The sequence below is a fragment of the Corapipo altera genome, unplaced genomic scaffold (genome assembly GCF_003945725.1).
Source record: "Corapipo altera isolate COAL_440 unplaced genomic scaffold, ASM394572v1 50, whole genome shotgun sequence".
In the NCBI taxonomy this organism is placed as follows: domain Eukaryota; kingdom Metazoa; phylum Chordata; class Aves; order Passeriformes; family Pipridae; genus Corapipo; species Corapipo altera.
The window spans coordinates 9,792,514-9,812,194 of NW_020884889.1; the positions used below are offsets into that span (position 1 = coordinate 9,792,514).

At 40.0% G+C, this 19,681-nt stretch overlaps 1 protein-coding gene across 2 annotated transcripts in view; it reads left to right on the top strand.

Moving 5' to 3' along the window:
• Positions 1 to 19,681, top strand: part of FBN1 (fibrillin 1) — a 147,172-nt gene that overhangs the window by 110,025 nt on the left and 17,466 nt on the right. For both annotated transcript variants that reach the window (XM_027644223.1, XM_027644224.1), the window contains exons 32-50: positions 351 to 473; positions 1,051 to 1,173; positions 2,960 to 3,085; positions 4,538 to 4,660; positions 5,231 to 5,353; positions 6,220 to 6,384; positions 6,762 to 6,830; positions 6,942 to 7,067; positions 7,328 to 7,450; positions 7,561 to 7,719; positions 8,643 to 8,714; positions 10,691 to 10,816; positions 11,906 to 12,028; positions 14,922 to 15,047; positions 15,820 to 15,936; positions 16,329 to 16,457; positions 16,718 to 16,837; positions 17,288 to 17,413; positions 19,364 to 19,513. In XM_027644223.1, the coding sequence (XP_027500024.1) occupies positions 351 to 473; positions 1,051 to 1,173; positions 2,960 to 3,085; positions 4,538 to 4,660; positions 5,231 to 5,353; positions 6,220 to 6,384; positions 6,762 to 6,830; positions 6,942 to 7,067; positions 7,328 to 7,450; positions 7,561 to 7,719; positions 8,643 to 8,714; positions 10,691 to 10,816; positions 11,906 to 12,028; positions 14,922 to 15,047; positions 15,820 to 15,936; positions 16,329 to 16,457; positions 16,718 to 16,837; positions 17,288 to 17,413; positions 19,364 to 19,513 (2,349 nt within the window). The remainder of the gene's footprint in view (positions 1 to 350; positions 474 to 1,050; positions 1,174 to 2,959; positions 3,086 to 4,537; positions 4,661 to 5,230; positions 5,354 to 6,219; positions 6,385 to 6,761; positions 6,831 to 6,941; positions 7,068 to 7,327; positions 7,451 to 7,560; positions 7,720 to 8,642; positions 8,715 to 10,690; positions 10,817 to 11,905; positions 12,029 to 14,921; positions 15,048 to 15,819; positions 15,937 to 16,328; positions 16,458 to 16,717; positions 16,838 to 17,287; positions 17,414 to 19,363; positions 19,514 to 19,681) is intronic.

Genomic DNA, 19,681 nt, shown 5'->3' on the forward strand with positions numbered 1-19,681 from the left:
TCACGATGGACAGATTGGAAAAACTGTCTTCTGAGTTACTGGTTTCCTCCTCAAGTGTAAAAGTTACCAGGCTTTGAAGTAAATTGCAGAAGTACTGCTTTACATGCCTATGAGAGGAATAGGTAGTGGGGCAGCATGTCTGAAATCTGCCACATGCTTCTTTGCTTTTCTTTACTTTTCTTTCTTGTGATTTTATTTCTCTTCTACTTCATTTCTAAAAGTCATGTTGTAATGAAATGCAGGCTTGCTTTCATGTACACTTTGGCTTTCTTGAGAAATTCCAGTGTCACTTATCTGGATATGAGAAAGTGTGATCCATGAGCCTCTCAAAAATCTCTGTGTTTTTGCAGATATCAATGAGTGTGAAATTGGAGCCCATAACTGCGACAGACACGCCATATGTACAAACACAGCAGGAAGTTTCAAATGTAGCTGCAGCCCTGGCTGGATTGGAAATGGTATCAAGTGCACAGGTGAGGGTCATATGCATTTGTATGTATTTATAAGGCTGGGCCACAGTGGGGCAATTCTGAAAAAAAACCCATACCACACCTATAAATTGTGAAGAAAAGTGATTATCAAACTTGTTAGGTCGATCTGACATGATCTGTTAGAGGACAAATTCTCTACCATGGTAACTGTGAAATCAGCATTATCTCATATTTGGCTTGTGAAATGGTGAGAACACAGCAAATTCTGTGATTCTGTGACCATGGAGAGAGACACTGTGTGCTTGAGGACAACTTATGGCAGGCAGTGAGAAGTCTCCTGGTGCTCCCTGTAAAAACAAGGTACGGGTCTTAGTATTGAGTGCCCTGCAGCTTCCTCATTCACAGTTACCTTGTCAGACTTTTTGATGTGCTACAAATAAACTGTTCCCCTCTTCTTCAGTCAGATGACCTCACATATTTGTGGGTTTTATTATGGAAGATGATTTAAAATAGAGCTTCTGTGTGCCATACGCTATTTAAAATTTGTATTCATGGTATGTTTTTTTAACTAATGTTGGTTTTTCCTTTCCTTTTTTTTCCTTTTTTTATTATTTTAAAGATCTGGATGAGTGCTCCAATGGAACCCACATGTGCAGCCCACATGCTGACTGCAAGAATACAATGGGCTCTTACCGCTGCCTCTGTAAAGAAGGTTATACTGGGGATGGCTTCACTTGTACAGGTGAGCTTTCCTAGGAAGGCATCAGATGACCTCCAGTGGTCCCTTGCAGCCTAAGTTAGTCTGTGATCCAATACACAAAAATAGCTTTTAAACATTTGAAATTATGCGTTAATATGTCATCGTCCATTTTCTTCTCCTTCACCTAGGTTGCCATAATTTGAAAGAAATACTGTATAGTATACCTAGTCTAAATCAATCACTTTTTTTCACTTGATAAAATGCAATTTTTCATTGAGCTTTCCTTGTTAGTTGGCATGAGTGGCGAAATTATTAAAACAATGCTTGATCGTATAATTTGGCTAGTTAGTAAACCAGTCCATTAGCCCCTCACCTTAATACTTCAATAATAGGGCATATGCATTAAAATTGCTTCATAAAATTGCCTAAAAATATCTGTTCTTTCCAGAAGTGAGTGTGTGCTGTCTGCCTTCTTTACTGCATTATCCTGAGAGATGGTGTCAGGATGCAGTGCTGGCATGTAGAATGAGGGCAGTAGCTGCTTCAGAAACCTCATTTTATAAACTGTAAATGTAGACTTTGCTAGAGAGATGTTTCCCACCCACACTTTAGTCTTCTGCTTTGAAGAGCAGATTAGCTCATGTATGCTTAGTCATGAGGAGCTATTGCACTCGGGCTGTCAGTGTTGCTCTGTGCAGGGTGACGCTGTTTGGAGCAGAGCCATGCGGCGGGCAGCTGCTGGGCCAGGTTTTCAGCTGGTGCAAATCAGCAGCATTCTATCAACTACAGCAGGTTTTTATGGCATCTGAGAATCTGGCTCATCAGGTTTAAGGCTGAATTAGAATCAGTCCAAATTATAAGTGAACCCTGGGATTCTGTTTAGTTCTCTCCATATAATTTAATCTTGAATCTGACTCAGCTTCCTCAGTGGCCTTCCTAACCCGGTGCTCTTTGTTCATTTCCCGTGTGATGATTTCCAGGAGTCCATAAACTACATCCTTCAGCTGACTGCTTACTGAGTTTCTGCCTTCAGTAGAACTTGAATTTTTTTTTGAAAGTTTGGGTACTTTATTGTTCCTGGATTCAAAAGGTGGCTGGGACTCCAACTAGAGAACGCAAGTGTTCTCTAGGCACTCTGCCAGAGGGTGCAGCATTCATTCTGTAGGTACTACTTTTGATTTGCCAGCCATGGACTTTCCAAAGCTCACAGTGCCAGCCAGGCTCTGCTGCAATAAGCAGGTGTTTTTGTGATGTGTAACATTTCAGCTAAAGAGTAAGGGCCACAAGCTGTCTGAAGGGGAGCGTGGTCCAATATCAAGGCTGTTTTTCTCATCAACTGTTAACCTGCAGTTTAATTTTGATCAAGTTCTTTTCATGCCACTTTTTGTCAGTGCTTTGTATGTTTGACATGGAGAACTGCCTATTACCATATGTTTGCTCATTGCACAGTAAACCTCTTTTTTTTTTCAGTTACTGCCTCTAGGCTCTGCTGTAATAGAAACAATAACTATAATAAATTTCACGTGCTCATTCTGAGTCTAAATTTGACCCTGTGTACTGCCTCCAATTGTTATTAACTGTAGCTAGTTTAGGAGTCTGTGCCTCTCTCTGACTTTCCTTTTGATTACAAGCTGTGTTTTCAGCATGTTGGAAATACACTGAGCTGTTACATGTAGTAACCTCTGCTCATAACTAGATTGCAGTTTCCTCTGCGAGTGTTCAGAGGTAATAGAATAGTTGAAATGTTTGGAACACTGCAGCTTCAGCTCACATATGTTGGTGAGAAAGCCATATTACTGTAAACTTGCTGTTTCTCTTCCTTTTACAGACCTTGATGAATGCTCAGAAAACTTGAATCTCTGTGAAAATGGGCAGTGCCTCAATGCCCCTGGAGGGTATCGCTGTGAATGTGATATGGGATTTTTGCCAAGGGTAGATGGGAAAGCATGTGAAGGTAATTCTCTGTAAACTTTAAACAATGCTCAACAAATTCTGCCTTAATAGTATTTTATGTTTCAAAAATTTTACAATTGGTTGCAATTGTGATTGAGGTGAGAACAGCATGAAAATTGTCAGTAGTAGTTGCTTTTTTGCAGTTTATACATTTATTATGGATCTCTAAGTGGTCATCTACCTGTTGTACCTGCCTTTTCATTGACCATTTATGTCCAGTTCCTCATCTTATTCATAACAATCTAACAGAAAAAGTTGTTACTTTGCATTGGCATGTATGAAACTGAAAAACAGTGATTTGGTAGCCAATACAGTGAACATGCTTTGAGGGCTTCTGTGAGGTGCAAAATCAGAGTGTGAAGCCTTGCAAAAAGTTTATATGACCACAACAAAAAAATAAATTCCTATGACTGTTCAGTTTTGAGGGTGAGCTGTCAGTTTACAACTCGTTCATAAGAGCTTTGCATATAGGAAGATTCAAAACAATCAAATAATAAACATGTTGCCAATATGATTAAGGTCATATATTTGATTTCAGCTTTTGAAATCCTCATTTGATATAGCACTAATCAGTTAAGTAAGTCAAGAAGACTCAGCCAATCATCTGACATGGTAATAACTCTTAGTAACTGGTATTTGATGGAGTTCATAAGTACATCACTATAAATAGGATTTTCCCCCTTGAAAAGTGTTCTGTGTATTTTTTTAGCAGTCGACCAAGTGAAATAATTTATGAGAGTGAATTTTTCTTTAAACTAAACCAATATTAGATTTCATAATGTTTCATGAAACAATTTACTTTCAGACCTTTTAGCTAAGTTTAAATAGCTGATGTAGAGCCCAGCTCCTGTTGCTAAAACAGACTTGCCTTGATGTTTCAGATGTGTGTGCTAAATGCAGTATTTTAAGGTCCTTTGTAAACACACACTTTTTTATTGTATCAAATTGGTCATTCTTTGTGCAGTGCATGTGGCATTCAGTAAATACTGAATCAGACTCATATGATTTGGACAAAAAGCACAAAAGTGAGCTCTGCTTGCCAAATTTCAGATCTGTCGAATATAGAAACCTGAGGATGAACATGAAATTTACCTTTGGACACAATTTTTTTCCTTGCTGGTGTCCAGCTTTCTGCAGATGATTGCTGACTTAGAATAAACTTCATTTTTTTTAAAGCATATCTTCTTCTATGTTTAATATTGCTACTTTTCAGATTAGCCCACCAATAAACTAGGATTGTTTCTGGCAGAGATATTGGAAGGAGCCTTTTTCCCCCAGAAAAGGTTATGGAGTAGGTTCCTTAGTCTCCAGCATGTTACTTTTTCTTGTCTTATACTGTGTGCAGAAGCTATTGGCTTCCAGATCCAGGTTGCTGAACCTTTTTACAGTTCTCTGTCTATGTCTTACGAATATAAGGAAACCTCATATTTTTCACCTCCTGTTCCTTTATCAGATATTGATGAGTGCTCACTTCCTAACATCTGTGTCTACGGTACTTGTCATAACCTTCCGGGACTTTTCCGGTGTGAGTGTGAAGTGGGCTACGAGCTGGACAGAAGTGGTGGGAACTGCACAGGTAAAAGTTTTGAACAACGTGCTTTTTAATTTTCTGTTAGTGTCATGGTCAGCTCCTTAGGAAATTCTTTTAGAAAGCTATACAGGTCAAACTGGATATAGGAAAGTGCAGAGTTGCCGACTGTATAACACGCTTTTCTTTCCTGTTCTTTGTCAATCTCTGATATCCCCTTAAGAAAGGGAAAAGAGATCAGAGAGAACTCCTCTGGCAGAGATGTGTTGTGCCTTGTACAGTACTTCACTGGGTGGTCAGCTCTGACCTTGTCTTGTATTTTTATGTTAAGTATTTTTTTAGTACTTTATGTGAATTCATAAAGTGAATGTGAAAACATAAGTTCATAGATTGATTTTTCCGGAAAAACACTTTTTTCTCCCCCTGTAAAATGATGGATGCATCTCAGACTACTGTTCTTCTAAAAGGTGCCTTTATTTTTCAGAGCTTTCTGGAGATCAGTAAGATAACTAATGGAGATAACTAATGGATTGTGATGGTCAGCATATGGTACCTGATATATCCATGACTTGCACTGTTCTTGAGTATTTGCTTACCACATGCTGTATTTTCTTGCAGATGTTAATGAATGTGCAGATCCTACAACCTGCATTAGTGGCACATGTATCAATACTGCTGGTAGCTACACCTGTGAGTGCCCTCCTGATTTTGAGCTGAATCCCACCAGAGTTGGATGTGTTGGTAAGGGACCACTTGTTATGTTATTTACAGGGGAAGTTCCACAGAGGGACTGCAAGCCCAGCTGCATAAGAATAATCCCAGGTCATGGAAAAGGGCCTCAATTCCCATCCCACTGCCCCTGGCTTAGAAGCTGTAGTAGGGCAGCAGGAGCATGTCCAGACTTGATGCAGCAATGCCAGCAGTGCCCGGCTGCCAGAACCAACCCTTTGGACCTTGTTAGAGCTGTCCACAATTTACAACAGGCGTAGACAATTTTAAATTTCAACAAACTTAAGCCCTCATCCAGCTGGCCCCAAGATGGCAGGCAAATGAAGTTGTGGCATAAAGCCACCCATGCTCTTGGAGCATTGAGTGCAGCTTGGCTGGGCGCAGCTTCATGACCAGCGGAAATACTCTTGTATTAGGCTCCAACTGCTTAGTAATGCTCTCATATTTTTGGGGTTTTGTTTGTTTAAGAGAGTGTAGGGATGCTTCTCAAGTTCAAATGTATTTGAAATTCCTGACACTTAGTAGATGCTTTCATGCTTGTTAACCTCAAGGAGAGGAGAAAGCAATGAGTTTCTGGAACAGGAAGGATGTACAAATGTGGGGTAAAATGTGAATGAAAATGAGAAAAGGCCTGGCAGAACTACCCTTAGTCATGATGAGTAAATTCCCTACTTTGTGAGAAGTCCAACAAAGCCAAGGAATGGGGCACCATGAACCTATGTAAGTGGGAAATGCTGGGCCTCCCTGGGCAACACAGCTTACTTGCTTTGGCTGTCCTGCAAGAACTGAGAGCCGTCTGTAGGTACCCCTCATCCTAAGATGATGTGTTGTGTTTTGCTCTCACGAAATGTGTTTGTCATTATGTGCACTGTGAATAGATACACGATCTGGCAACTGTTACCTGGACATCAAAACTCGTGGAGATAACGGTGGCACCTTCTGCAGCAACGAGATTGGAGTGGGTGTTTCCAAGGCCTCCTGTTGCTGCTCCCTGGGCAAGGCTTGGGGAGTTCCCTGTGAGCATTGCCCAGCTGTGAACACAAGTAAGTCTGCATTTCCTGGGTTGAACACAGCAGTGTCTTAGTTGGATTTTTTCCTAATTTAGCGGGGTAACTCAAATACTGGTGTAATCATTTATTGTGTACATGCGGGGGACAGGAGTTAACCAAAAACTTTACTGGTCTTTCAAAAAGATTACTTAGTCAGAATATTATTATCACTTCTGAGCAAGTTTGGTGTTACACAAAAACCTACATTATGAAATAGAATAGCAGTTGATGTTACAGAGTAAAACCTAATAATGTCTGTGTCTGATTACTTTGTAACTTTACATTTAAACAACCTGTAATAATAGGATCCATTTTCAAAAATAGTTGTGCTGAAAATGTTTCTACTGGTCATAAGTCTATTTTGGTTTCAGCTGAATATAAGGTTCTTTGCCCTGGAGGGGAAGGATTCCGACCAAACCCTATTACAGTTATATTAGAAGGTAATGTTTACATTTTCCTATATTTACATGTCTAAAATTATGAAACTCTTTAGTGAGGGTTGTTTTTCATGGAAAAGCATTAATGAAATGTTTATGGATTTGTTTGGACAGATATTGATGAATGTCAAGAACTGCCTGGACTTTGCCAAGGAGGAAAATGTATTAATACATTTGGTAGCTTCCAGTGTCAGTGTCCATCAGGGTACTACTTGAATGAAGAAACTCGAGTGTGTGATGGTATGTAGCCTTCACTTAACTAGTCTTCTGTTTTATTCTTAGAAAATGATGACAGAGAATTAATCTGTCCTTGAAAAGGAGCATAACCAGACTAAGCAGTGTAAAGCTTAAGAGTGGGAAAACTGGAAAAAGTTCAAGTCTTGCACTGAGAGAGTGAAAATTTCATCTTGACCAAGTATTACTGACACATTTTCGTTCTCAGAAGCACAACAACAAAGCTTCTGTGGCCACTCACTCACTGCCTTTATATTCTCTCCTAGATGTGAATGAGTGTGATACACCTGGCATTTGTGGACCTGGAACATGTTACAATACTGTTGGGAATTACACCTGCATCTGTCCTCCTGATTACATGCAAGTCAATGGAGGAAACAACTGCATGGGTATGTGTTGGGGGTTCTTTAAAGCTTTATCTTACTGCTTTGGTCCAGGTAGATCATCTTCCCTAAGAGTTGCCTACTGCATTGTCCTGGGGTTTTCTTCATTTTCACAGATATGAGAAGAAGTCTGTGTTACAGAAATTACTATCCTGACAATCAAACCTGTGATGGTGAGCTGCTCTTCAATATGACCAAGAAAATGTGCTGCTGTTCCTACAACATTGGACGTGCATGGAATAAGCCTTGTGAACAGTGTCCTATCCCGAGCACAGGTACATTTCTGTATTGCAGAGCTATTTGAAAGCCTTGGTAACATCATAATTATTACTATTAGTGACTGTGGTGTTGTTAGCGATGCTATGTCTTTTTCTGCTCTTGTGTGTCTAAAGTGAAGGGATTAGTTAATTTTTTGCCTGGGGGTGATCAGCCCTAATCACAATGAAGGCATATGTGGAGTGGTTTGTGTTCGTGCTGCTGGGCTGTGCCACCTTTGTGCCAGTTTCACTGTATTGGAGAGTTCATGCTCTGTATTGGTTAATCTGTCTCTGCAAGTGCTTGATGACCCAGTGTTGAGCCACTGACAAAGATTTTATTGGTATTGCTCCAGCAAATGCTGTACTGTGCCTTGACTGCTGATTGCCACGAAGGGCCTTTGTGGTAGCCATGAATTTAAAGAGAGAGCTTGGTCTCCTCTGAGAATGATCTGTATTAAGCAGCTAAATGTAAGATGTGGGAGTTTCTGTGCTAACTGTAAGGGCATTCAAGACTCCTCCACACTGGATAAGACTGCAGAGTTGAGCAGGACATCCCACTGTGGTTTGAGGTGGTTTGCTTCAAGAGCAACTTCCTAGACATTTATTTGATTAACTTCCAACTTATAGTTCAGGTTTTTAAAAGTCAGATCTGAACTTGTATGCCAACACTGTAAGGCACAGAGATAGGCATACACAAAGGAAAACCAGCATTTGATCCAAATCCCTCTACATTTTTTATTTGCAAATTTCAATGGCCTTTGAATGAGAACCCAAATGCAAACTAAGCACCTAACATGGTGAGTTTGGGAAAGAGGCTGCCTACCTCTTTGTGCCCTGCAGGTGCTGAAAGAGTAGAATTTTCTTGGGCAAAGAATATAATGAATTTTTGACTGTTGATTAATTCCAAATGCTTTAATCACTGCTTTGTGTTCCTCTTGCAGATGAATTCTCCACACTCTGTGGAAGTCAAAGGCCTGGCTTCTTCATTGACATTTATACAGGATTACCAGTTGGTGAGTTGTAATTTATGTTTTGAACGAAATTCCATGCTACCTCTGCCCAGGAAAGAGGGGAGGTTTGTTTTCCCAGTTATTTTTTTCAAAGGAGGAATGACAACTAAACAGTGTAATGAAGTTCAAGCCTCTGTTAAGTCCAAGCCTGCAAACTTTCTGCCTGGCTACTCCTCGCTGGCAGCGGGGATAGTTGCTGCTTCTAATCAAGGCAACAGACGGCTCCAAAGAAACTGTAACCAGGCCTGAGCAGGGCACAGATACCGAGAATAAGAGGTCTGGGAGTAAGGCCAACCAGCATTTGGTCTGAGAGGAACTGGGAGTCTTTCCTTCAAACTAAAGCAAGATTTAATCTGACATTTCACACCAGTCCCCCTGTGTATTGGTTTGACACAAAAATCCTTTTTTCTGCTCGGCTGGAATATTTCTCACATATGTTATTGTGTGTTACATTTGAATCGCAAGTAACAAATTGCAAAACAAAAAGAGGGAGAGAATGAGGAATTCTAGGACAAGGAATTGAGTAAATCCCTAATGGGACTCCCTTTTGTTTTTATTCACACTAAAATGCAAATAAGAAGCAGATAATGTGCCCTGTAACAAACAGAGGCAGCATATAGGCAGTAATCAGATGCTTTAGCATTAAGCTGTTGCTGCAATGCAGGGTTCAGCTAGTTAGCTGGAAATATTTCTAGTAAAGTGGGGAATGTAATTTTTAAAGAAGTTTCAAAAATGTACAGTATTTATTATTTACGAGGTCATTTCTTGGAAGCAAAATATCCGCTCCTAGGTATTAGCATTATCCCAAATTGTTGCTGAGTCTGCTCAAGCTAATTAGGCCATTCATCAGCATCAGCAGGGAGCCCTTGGATGGTGCTGACATTCACAGGTAAAAGCTGCATCTGCAGTGCTGCCATGTGTGCAGGACGTTTGCAGTCTGCTCTGTCTGCCCTGCCACAACTGTGCCACAGTGCTCTGTGTACCCTGTAATATTTGCTTACAATCCTTACATGATGTTGCTGTTCTCTTTGGATTAAAGTTCTAGATAGTTGCTCCAGGTGGTTGTTTCAGAGACAGAAGTAGTTTTATTTTTACTCATCCATTATATCAGAGGGCTCAGAATTACAGGATCTAATGTAGGAAATGAGGGGTTGGATCCAGCAGCAACATTAAAAAAAAAACCAAACCAAAACACAACAACATTATCTGTTGGAGACTCCTGTTAGCTGATAATTTCTCCCGTATTCTGTGTCTGTGTACCTCAGTGCATGTGGCAATGTTTACTAAAGACAGAGGCTTTGGAGGAGTCTCTGAACTCTGTCATCTTGTCAGAATATTAAGATGTGTAAGGGCCCAATAGGCAAGACATATAATTGCAATAGCAGCTGGGGTTTTTTTTCTGCCAAAATCAGTTACTTAACCTGGGTGTATACAGAGCATTGGCAAGCCCCAGCTGCCTGGGTTAATCAATCTAATTAATAACATGTTGGCAGCACTTCAGATGTTACCTGGCATTGGCACTTTCAAATTGTTACATAAACCCATGGAAGTCTTTTCAGATTAACAAGGGTGAAACAGTGCAAAACTAGTTCTGACAAGTGTTTGCATTCAGTCTTGCTCTCCTGTATTAAACCAAAGACAGTTACATTCTCCCTGTTTGGCTCTTCCCAATAACTCCACTGCAACACTCAGGAAGATGAGGAGGTTCATCAGGGCTGTGGGTGGGAGACATGAGCAAGGACATACGATACGTGGCAGGATATACCTTTAGTATAGTGAAGAGTCAGAACCTGAAGAAGCAGCAAATACGTACATTTCCAGGGTTTGGAATGACTCACTGTCTTGCAGTTGGGAAAATTCTGATGCTCTCATTATACATTTAATAATTACCTTAAGGATAAATGCCTAAGGACATTTTCTGTAGCAGAAGATTCCATGAAGTGCTCTTTACAAGTATTTAAAACCAATTATTCTTGCAGATATTGATGAATGCAGAGAGATTCCTGGAGTGTGTGAAAATGGGATCTGTATAAACATGGTTGGCAGTTTCCGGTGCGAGTGTCCCGTGGGATTCTTCTACAATGACAAGCTGCTGGTCTGCGAAGGTAAAGTGCTGTTCTCCTGCAGAGAAATGGTGTTTCACTAGCTGGCAATTCACACACCCCCACATCTGAGACACTTGCAAGTCATCCGTAATGAGGGGAAAATACCATTATCAGTGTAATAAGTTTGTGTTAATTTGGGCATTTTGAATTCTATTGCATAGAAAATACCAGATTTTCCATCAGACATCTAAGGCCTTGAAGGCACATGAGTCAGCAGTCATGGGAAGAAACATTGTTTTTCACGTTTGACAGTAAAGCCAAGAAAAAAATAGTAGTCTTGAGTCAGATCATGAGCATAATTTTTTTAATTCCAGAATTTTTTTTTTCTAGTGCAACAAAGATTTTTTTTAAAAATATAAACACATGATAATTTTTTTCCAGTTCAAACATTTCCTAACATTGTATTAGTCAGTTTGGTGGAGAAACTGAAAATAGCAGCAGGAATTGCTGTCATTCTCTGGTGTGGGTTGTGACTGTTGGCATCATGAGTGCTGCAAGCAAGGCATCAAGAGCTTTGAGTGAAAATATCTTCTGTGTGCTGCTTCTAATTGAAATCCAGATACACTTCTGGGGAGATAAACTTCTCTTTTTGCAGCAGCTTAAGTAAGAAAAATCCATCAAAATGTTTTTGCCTAAAATTTTGTGCTGCTGTTTATGTTGAAAGCTTCTAATATCCAGCAGGGATCTTGATGCTCTGCTATGCTCAAGGAGATCCCCACAGTCTGCAGTGGAGACTGTGCATACACAGCAGCTTTCTTATTCTGATCTCAGTCTTAAGACTGAAACTCACCCATGTGACGTGTTGCAACAAGCCTTTCATGGGCCCTCCAACACCACAGAAAGCTATTACATAAATTCTCAAAATAGGAACGAATTTTTACAAATGAACCATGGGTTTGGGATAATTTCAGGGAGATACCTAAATGTGCCATAAATATCAACTTTCATCTCTATATTTATTTTTTCAGAATTAGAAAGGAATTCCTGTATTTGGGTACAGTAATATTCTTCATACTAAGAAAATAGAGGGTTTGACGTCTTTCTAGTGCCAGCTACTGTAAATATGAAATTCCTTTTTTGTACTGACAGATATTGATGAATGCCAAAATGGACCAGTTTGTCAGCAAAATGCAGAGTGTGTCAACACAGCTGGCAGCTACCGCTGTGACTGCAAACCTGGCTACAGGTTCACCTCAACGGGTCGCTGCACTGGTGAGTTCCACTGGCTCGGTCGGGTGAGGGTCTGCAAAAATGAGTAGGTTTGAAAAGTCTAAAAAAAAGCATATCTCCTTCTCAGAAAGATGCTATACCAAGAGGTGATTACTGCTCCAAGAACCCTTCTCTTAAAGCCTTTTGGGGCATCCTGTAAACATTCTGGGCACATCCCCCAGATGCATAAATGGGAGTTAAAAACCTAAGTAGATGTTTCTCTTTCACTTTATCCCACCAACCGCAAGCATTTTTCTTTAGCCCATGTTATGTTTAGGGAGGGAAGACCAATTGATTCACTATCTTTTGGCTATTTTCTGATTTTCATTGTAATTTGCTATATGTGTTTTAGCAATTTATTTTCCACTTGTATTTTTACAAATAACTCACTGCTTGCTGGGGTCTCTACTGATAAGGTAGACTTATCTGCTGGCCTGAATGCAATAAGTAACTTAAAAAGTTTATTGTTAAACTTCCCAACTTTGATATGGATTTAAACAGGTCACTGAACATTATTTTTACTCACTGAATGGGACTGCAGTTTTCTAATCTATTTGCTTTTTCTTATAATATCATAGTCCAGTGAGACATTCATGTTATCTTGCTTACCTGAAGATTTTAAACACTGCTGTGAGCCAAGCTGCTGTAAATATTATATGCTATATACATTTCTGAACAAAATAAGAATTACAACAAAAACTGGTAACCTTTTCCTTCAGTTTTTGCTTCTAAGTACTTGAGTTTTAGGAAGTGCCCTTTTCCCTGCAGTGCAGTTTTTCATTGTTTCATGTGACTCTTGAGGGAAAAGGGTGTAGGGGAAATCAGAACTCCACTATGAGAACTAAAGCTTTGCTTTGTTGAGCTATGCAGTGGCACATGTAAATATTCAATATGTTCCTAATGCAATTGTTGTTGTTATGGGTTCGTTACAGCAGTACAGGAAGAGCCAGGGGAGGTTCTGATATGGGTTACAATGCTAAAGATAAATTGGCACAAACAGTAATACTTCCCTGTATTTTGCTCTTATTTTATATTTGATCAAAATAAAGTTACACAATTAGAGTCGAAATAGAAGTGGCTGATAATGTATGTGATCCAGCAAAGGAAGGAAATTCCCAACCACTCTGCTGGGAGCAGAGAGTGCTAAGCACCTTGCAATATTGGATCAGTTCTGCTACTGGATGGAAAATGTTTATGTGCTATTGAGTCAAACCTGATGTATCACAGCCACTAGTACTATGAGTACTATGAGTGCATTTATCTTACCTTTCAAATAGCATTCTTCTCATGCTACCTATTGTGGTAAATAAATAATTTCTCATATAAATTAATTTTTGTCACTTAGGACATTTCTACCTTCCAGTTTTTTAAGAATGTACAATGTTCTCTGTTAAATCCAAAAGAAGTGACTTTTCCCTTGGACTTTAACTCACGATTCATTTGCCCACAGAGCACCAAAGAGTCATAGTTTTTCTTTTCTCTTTGCTCACCTGACCTGTGAAGATTAGGAGTTATCCAATGTTATCCAGCGTTGGTTCCCCGGGTACCTGTTTTAGACTCTAATTAGCAGTGGTATCATTAATAACGTTGGGAGAGCTTGATCATCAGTGAACACCCATCCAGAGTTACTCATGGCCCCATGTGCTGTACAGAAGTCCTGGGGATGTGAGCTATCAGGATTGTCCCTGTGCCAAGTAGAGAGCAGAGAAGAGGCAGTAGAGGCAGGAAAACAAGGTTTAGTACATGAAGTTCTTTGCAATTAGGAACAACTTTACTCTTACTTTTGCAACCACCTGGGGATGGTTTGGTAAGAAACTGCATCTGCTTGGCTTAGATTGCATATAAAAGAAAATTACTGAACACTAGAGTCTAATCAACTGTAATACAGGCTTATGGCAGCACCTCAGTTCTCATAGTTTAGAGCTGCAGCAGACGAAACACAAGGAATTGAATCAAACCGGCTCTTGTTGGTGTTAAGGTCTGCAGAAACACCTCATTGGATTCATGCTTCTGATTTGTCAAGGAGAATCTGTGCTGGAGAGCAAACATTTTGTTTGTTAACATTTTGTTTCGTTTACTGTTGATAGAATCCTGGATTCTGCCTGAAAGCATTTGTGAGTAGCAGGAAGCAGTCAGCTGTTGAACAAATATAACGGGTGCCCTGCTACAGCAAGGCAGCAATCACAGACTGTCAGGAGAGCTTTCCCCTCTCTGCAGAATTATACAAACCAGTTTCTGACTCCATATAGCTGTAACTCTTCTTGCTGTTTGAACTCTGTCCAGTTCACAGGATCATCACATTGCATGGATGCTGTAACACATGTATATGTGTACATGGTTTATCTCTGCATGATGAGTAGGTAAATTTACAGAGCCTTTTATCTCTCTGTAAGCTTAATGAGAAAAGTGGGGGATTCATCTCCCTTTCTGTTCTGTACGATTTCCTTTAGTTAATGAAGCAATCTGTGCTACAATCAAATGTAGCTAAAAGCAAGTAGCTGCTTTCATGAGAAGACTACAAGCTGTGGTTCATGTGCATCTTTCATTTTTGCTGCAGCCAGTGTAGAGTACTCAGACTCAGACCCTTTACAATTTTGTGTCATTAATTTTACTTTTCAAAGCCATGGCAACATGCTTTCCCTCCAGCAAGCACTTGTGTTTGGTAAATATAATTTTTATGCTAATCTTTTTCAGCTCCACAAATATTGGAAAAGATAATTTACATGCAAGTAACCCCTTTTCTGAGATTTACTTAGTAATGGTTTTGTCATTAATAAACTAAAAATACTATTTTAAATTGGGCTGTGCTCTGGATACCGTCTTGGTTGCTGCTAATGCATCTTACCAGCCTTGCAGTTTAGGGGCCTTAACTTTCAGTGCATCTCTTTGTTTTCAGATCGAAATGAATGCCAAGAAATTCCCAATATCTGCAGCCACGGGCAGTGTATTGACACTGTTGGAAGTTTCTACTGCATTTGTCACAATGGATTCAAGACCAATGATGACAGAACAATGTGTATAGGCAAGTACATCAAATTAAGCTGTACTTAGGTTTCTGTTAAGATAGTTACTAAGCCTGTCCTCTCCGTAATAAGGAGTTACACTACAATAACTGAGATTGTGAGCCATTTACTGCCAGGCAAAGGTACAAAACCACCCTAACTGGCCACTGGAGGTGTTAAGAAGCTGATAATGAATGAAAAATATCTCATTAAAGTAGAATTAACCTTTGAAATTGCATATCCTGTCAGTGAACTGCTAATGCTTTCATTTTTGAGGAAAATATTTCATTCTTAGAATTTTCTAGAGCATCTTGTCTCATTTATTGCTTTAGGCAAGGAATTTAATAGATTAACATTGTAATGTTGTACAGACTACTTGTCCATAGAGTAGATGAAGGGTAAATTTCTTGCCAGAAAAGTGCCCTTCTTAGAAAGAGTCATCTTCATAAAGAAGGAAATTTTGTGGTTAACCCCGTCACAGCTGTTAGTCATCTGTTCTGAGAAAGCTGAGATTTCAAAATGCTTATGATTAAAGTTATCTTAGACTTCATTTGGGAAGGGTGATATAGGAGCCACAGTAAGGTAAATGATTGTTCACCCTTGATTATTTTTGTAGAATTTATATATCAAGTGTGTAAACCCATGTAAAAATCTTCCTTTTGGGAGGTACAACAATCTTTTCCCTTCTATTCACCCTGTTGACAGTGGATTATTTCTCTTTCCTGCCCAATAGCTACAGACTTTCCCCATCAGTGATTAAAATTCTTGCTACTTGTTTTTCCTCTTTTGTAGATATTAATGAGTGTGAGAGAGACGCCTGTGGCAACGGGACCTGCAGAAACACCATTGGCTCCTTCAACTGCCGCTGCAATTTGGGGTTCATCCTCTCCCACAACAATGACTGCATAGGTGAGGAGTGCTGAGACCAGGCACATGTTCCTAAGACTTTCTGCTCCTAATAAAAGTACCATAAGTACCATCTTCTCTCTTGCATGATCTGCATGATTAAAGACAAAACCCAATTTCTTCAGTCTCAGAAGACCTCTTTGATTATGCTCTCCTCACTTTTCTAGAGCCACTCAAATGTTGGTGTGTGATATTGGGCCATTTGGTTTTCTACTCCTGCTTTGACAATTTCGTGACATAGACCAGTAGTGGTATTTTTCCCTCACTTGCCTTTGAAACGGGGGATTCTCTGTGTTATCAGTTCCTCTGTCAATATAGTGAAAACTGAAATGTCACCTACCCAATTTCACTTGTTACTGGTGTTTCTTACATATCTTTCACTGTTATTTTTTTAGATGTGGACGAGTGTGCAAGTGGAAACGGAATGCTCTGCAGGAATGGTCAGTGTGTGAACACCATCGGGTCCTTCCAGTGTCTCTGCAATGATGGCTATGAGGTGGCTCTGGATGGAAGGACTTGTGTTGGTGAGTGCTTTCTTTTAGGGTAAAAAAACGTGCAGCAAAACTTGAGGAGATATGCTTAGTAAAACAGTAGGTCAGAGAGAACTGTCGCACTGTCATCATTGTATCGAACAGAGGAAAAGAATGACAAGAGGATGAGAAGAGGACTTCTGCTCCTGGGAAGTTCCACCTTCAGATTGATGGAATCAAAGTTAAAGCAGCCTCAGCCAGAGATTTGAGATAACAGCAATTATCTCAAATAAATTGTCTTTCTTTTCTTTCAGATGTCAATGAGTGCGCACTGGATCCTGGAAAATGTGCACCAGGCACATGTCAGAACTTGGATGGCTCATTCAGATGTATCTGTCCTCCTGGATATATCCTGCAGAATGACAAATGTGAAGGTGTGTACAGAACAATCCCTCTTCTGTCCCTTTCCTAGCTGGTCACAGTTGTTACCAATTTCCTCTGCATCTAAACATGAGCAATGTTTAGTCTTTTGTGGCAGTGTACAGTTCTAAACTGTAGCCTCTAGTAAGTCCCTCACTTCCCATAAGAAGTATCACCAACATTTGTTTTAACCAGAATTACCTGATCTGAACCCAAGAAAAATGTAATTCCAGGCTATTTGCTTGATGGTACATTGCTAAAGTTTGCCCACTGCATGAAGATTTGAAAACTACCCCGAGATTTTGCACCTGGGTTTCTAGTTCCTCTTTCTGTCTCTTTTTGTTTGGCCTTTTCGTTTGTCAAGTCTGATAGATGTCAGTGATGATGTAAGGTTGCATTTCATGTGGTACAGCTGCCAGTGTAAGTATTTTTATTTCTCATCTCTTTAATTACTTTTCTTCCAGACATTGATGAGTGTGTGGAACAGCCAGAAATTTGTGCCCTGGGCACATGTAGCAACACTCCAGGCAGTTTCAAATGTCTGTGTCCGGAAGGCTTTGTATTGTCTTCCACAGGAAGGCGATGCCAAGGTAGGTTCATTTCTATTTTCTGGCATTTCAAAATTTGTGTGCTGCTTCAGAAAAGCCTTATTAGTGGGCTGTTTCTAATATAGCAAGGAGACTCTGGACTCAAACAGTGTTTTTCATAGGGAAAACATGATAATTCTGTAGCTGGGGCCAGGTTCTGTCTTGCCCTAACATCTGTTTGTCGTTAAACAGAACATTGCAATAAAAAGGGGCGAAGATAATGTTCAATGCATCAGGTTAAGTGAGGAAATTATGTTGCCCTGCAGTCCTTTCTTGCACCCCTGGAAGAAACGTTGAGGATACTTGACCTCTGTATAGACAGTAACATGACACAGAAATAGAGCATGAACACAGGCAGGAGCCTAAGGGCAGAATTTCCGGTTACTGGGCTATCCTTAGCACTTACCATATTCACCATAGCACTTGTTATGTGCTATTCCTCTCCACAAATGTGTGGGTGGAAAAAAGATTGTTGGAAAAACTTTGGAAACAATGTTGTGAGGACAATAAGCACCCATCTGCTGAGAAAAGTCTGAAGTGTCTTTTGGCTTCCAGATTACTGCACACACTGTTCAGAGCCTAAACATGGGCACTAAGACAGACCAGATGCTAAAAGCTGAGCATCTAGTAAAGAAAAGCCACAGGTTAGTTTATTTTGTGTATAAAGAACAAGCACAACAGATTAGGGAGTGAGTTACTTTAAAGGCTTTGAAAATTGTTAAATAGATACAGCATTAAATGTCCTATACACAGTGTGCACAGTGGGAACCACTGATGAGTAAGACCTTTATAAGGACCTCTGTAGTTTTGCTTGGCACAGAACAGTGATGCTTGTTGACACCATAGCGAGTTCTTTACTTCACAGTGGGCTAAATGAAATTGTGGTTTTGGTAAAAATGAATCCAACCTGCAGTAAACATTCATCCAAGTCTCCAAACCACCATGCAGTTTGGCACAGTTACTTCACTCAACTTCAAGAAAGCAGCATGGATGTTTTAGCTGTGCTTATGTAGCTTGCATAAATGAAGTTTCTTCAGTGTGAGGGTGTCATTTTCTTCAGGTAAGGAGAAAAAAAAATCACAAAAAACCAAAAATCATAAAAAAGAATGTAACCTAATCTAACACAGACCACTGTTTCACATATAATGTCAGAGGAAAATGCACACTTGTGTGTGAACTTCAGGTGGGCTTCTCTCCATCCCCTGAAGCAGACTGGTTTTTTTCAAGTATCTCAGGCCCAACAAAGTTTTGTTTAAAACTTCCCATTACCTCAGACTTTAGTAAAACCTGGACATTGCCCACCACTGATGCTGCACCGGAAAACTGGATGAGCAGCTGCTTCTATAACTGCCCTGTTGCTGTCCCCCTGCCAGCTCGCTGCCTGCTGAATGCTTGTGGTCTGTGATCTCAGCTCAGCTCCAGGATCCTGGTTACCCAGCTTCAGGGTACAAAATACAGTGCTACTGAGACAGTTTGCTTTGTTTGTACCTCCAGGAGGAATGAGGAAGGAAAGCACCACTGCAAATTGCCTCTCGTTTTAACACTACACAGTATTGTCATTGCAAGTTAATTAAAATGTCTTGATTCAAGTGATTCTTACTAATAATAGAATATAAATAAATTGAGGCAATATTCAGTTTTTACAAAGAAGTATGAGGATAAGAGGAGAGTACAAGTCTTCCATTTCTGCTGGACAAAAGAGAAAAAAACCCTTCCTTTTCCATGACTAAGTAGGACGCTCTACCCCATAACTCTCCTTTACTGAGATAGGAAGCTTCCCTCCTTCTTCAGGTCTTCCACAGTCAGAGACAATAATGATCCCTATTTATAGACTTAGATGGAAGTTGGGTGGTTTGGTTGGGGTTTTTCGGGTAATTTTGCAATTAACACCTCTAAGTGAAAATTGTGCCAAATCATCCTAGCTGCTCATAACAAGTTTTTTTCTCTGTGCAGATCTGAGAGTAAGTTACTGCTTTACCAAGTTTGAAGATGGAAAATGTTCTGTGCCGAAGTCCCGAAACCACTCCAAACAGGAGTGTTGCTGTGCCTTAAAGGGGCAGGGATGGGGAGATCCCTGTGAGCTCTGCCCAGAGGAAGCAGATGGTGAGTTATTGACCATACTGTCGTAAAAGCTCTCAGAACTGAAAAGAGATTGGGATTCTTATAAGAAGTTTTGAAAAATAATTCCCCAGAGATGTTTAACCTTAACAAGTATTCTTGCTCTCTGTAAAGTAGATGCCATTGCAGTCTCAAAAACATGTTCCTTGGATA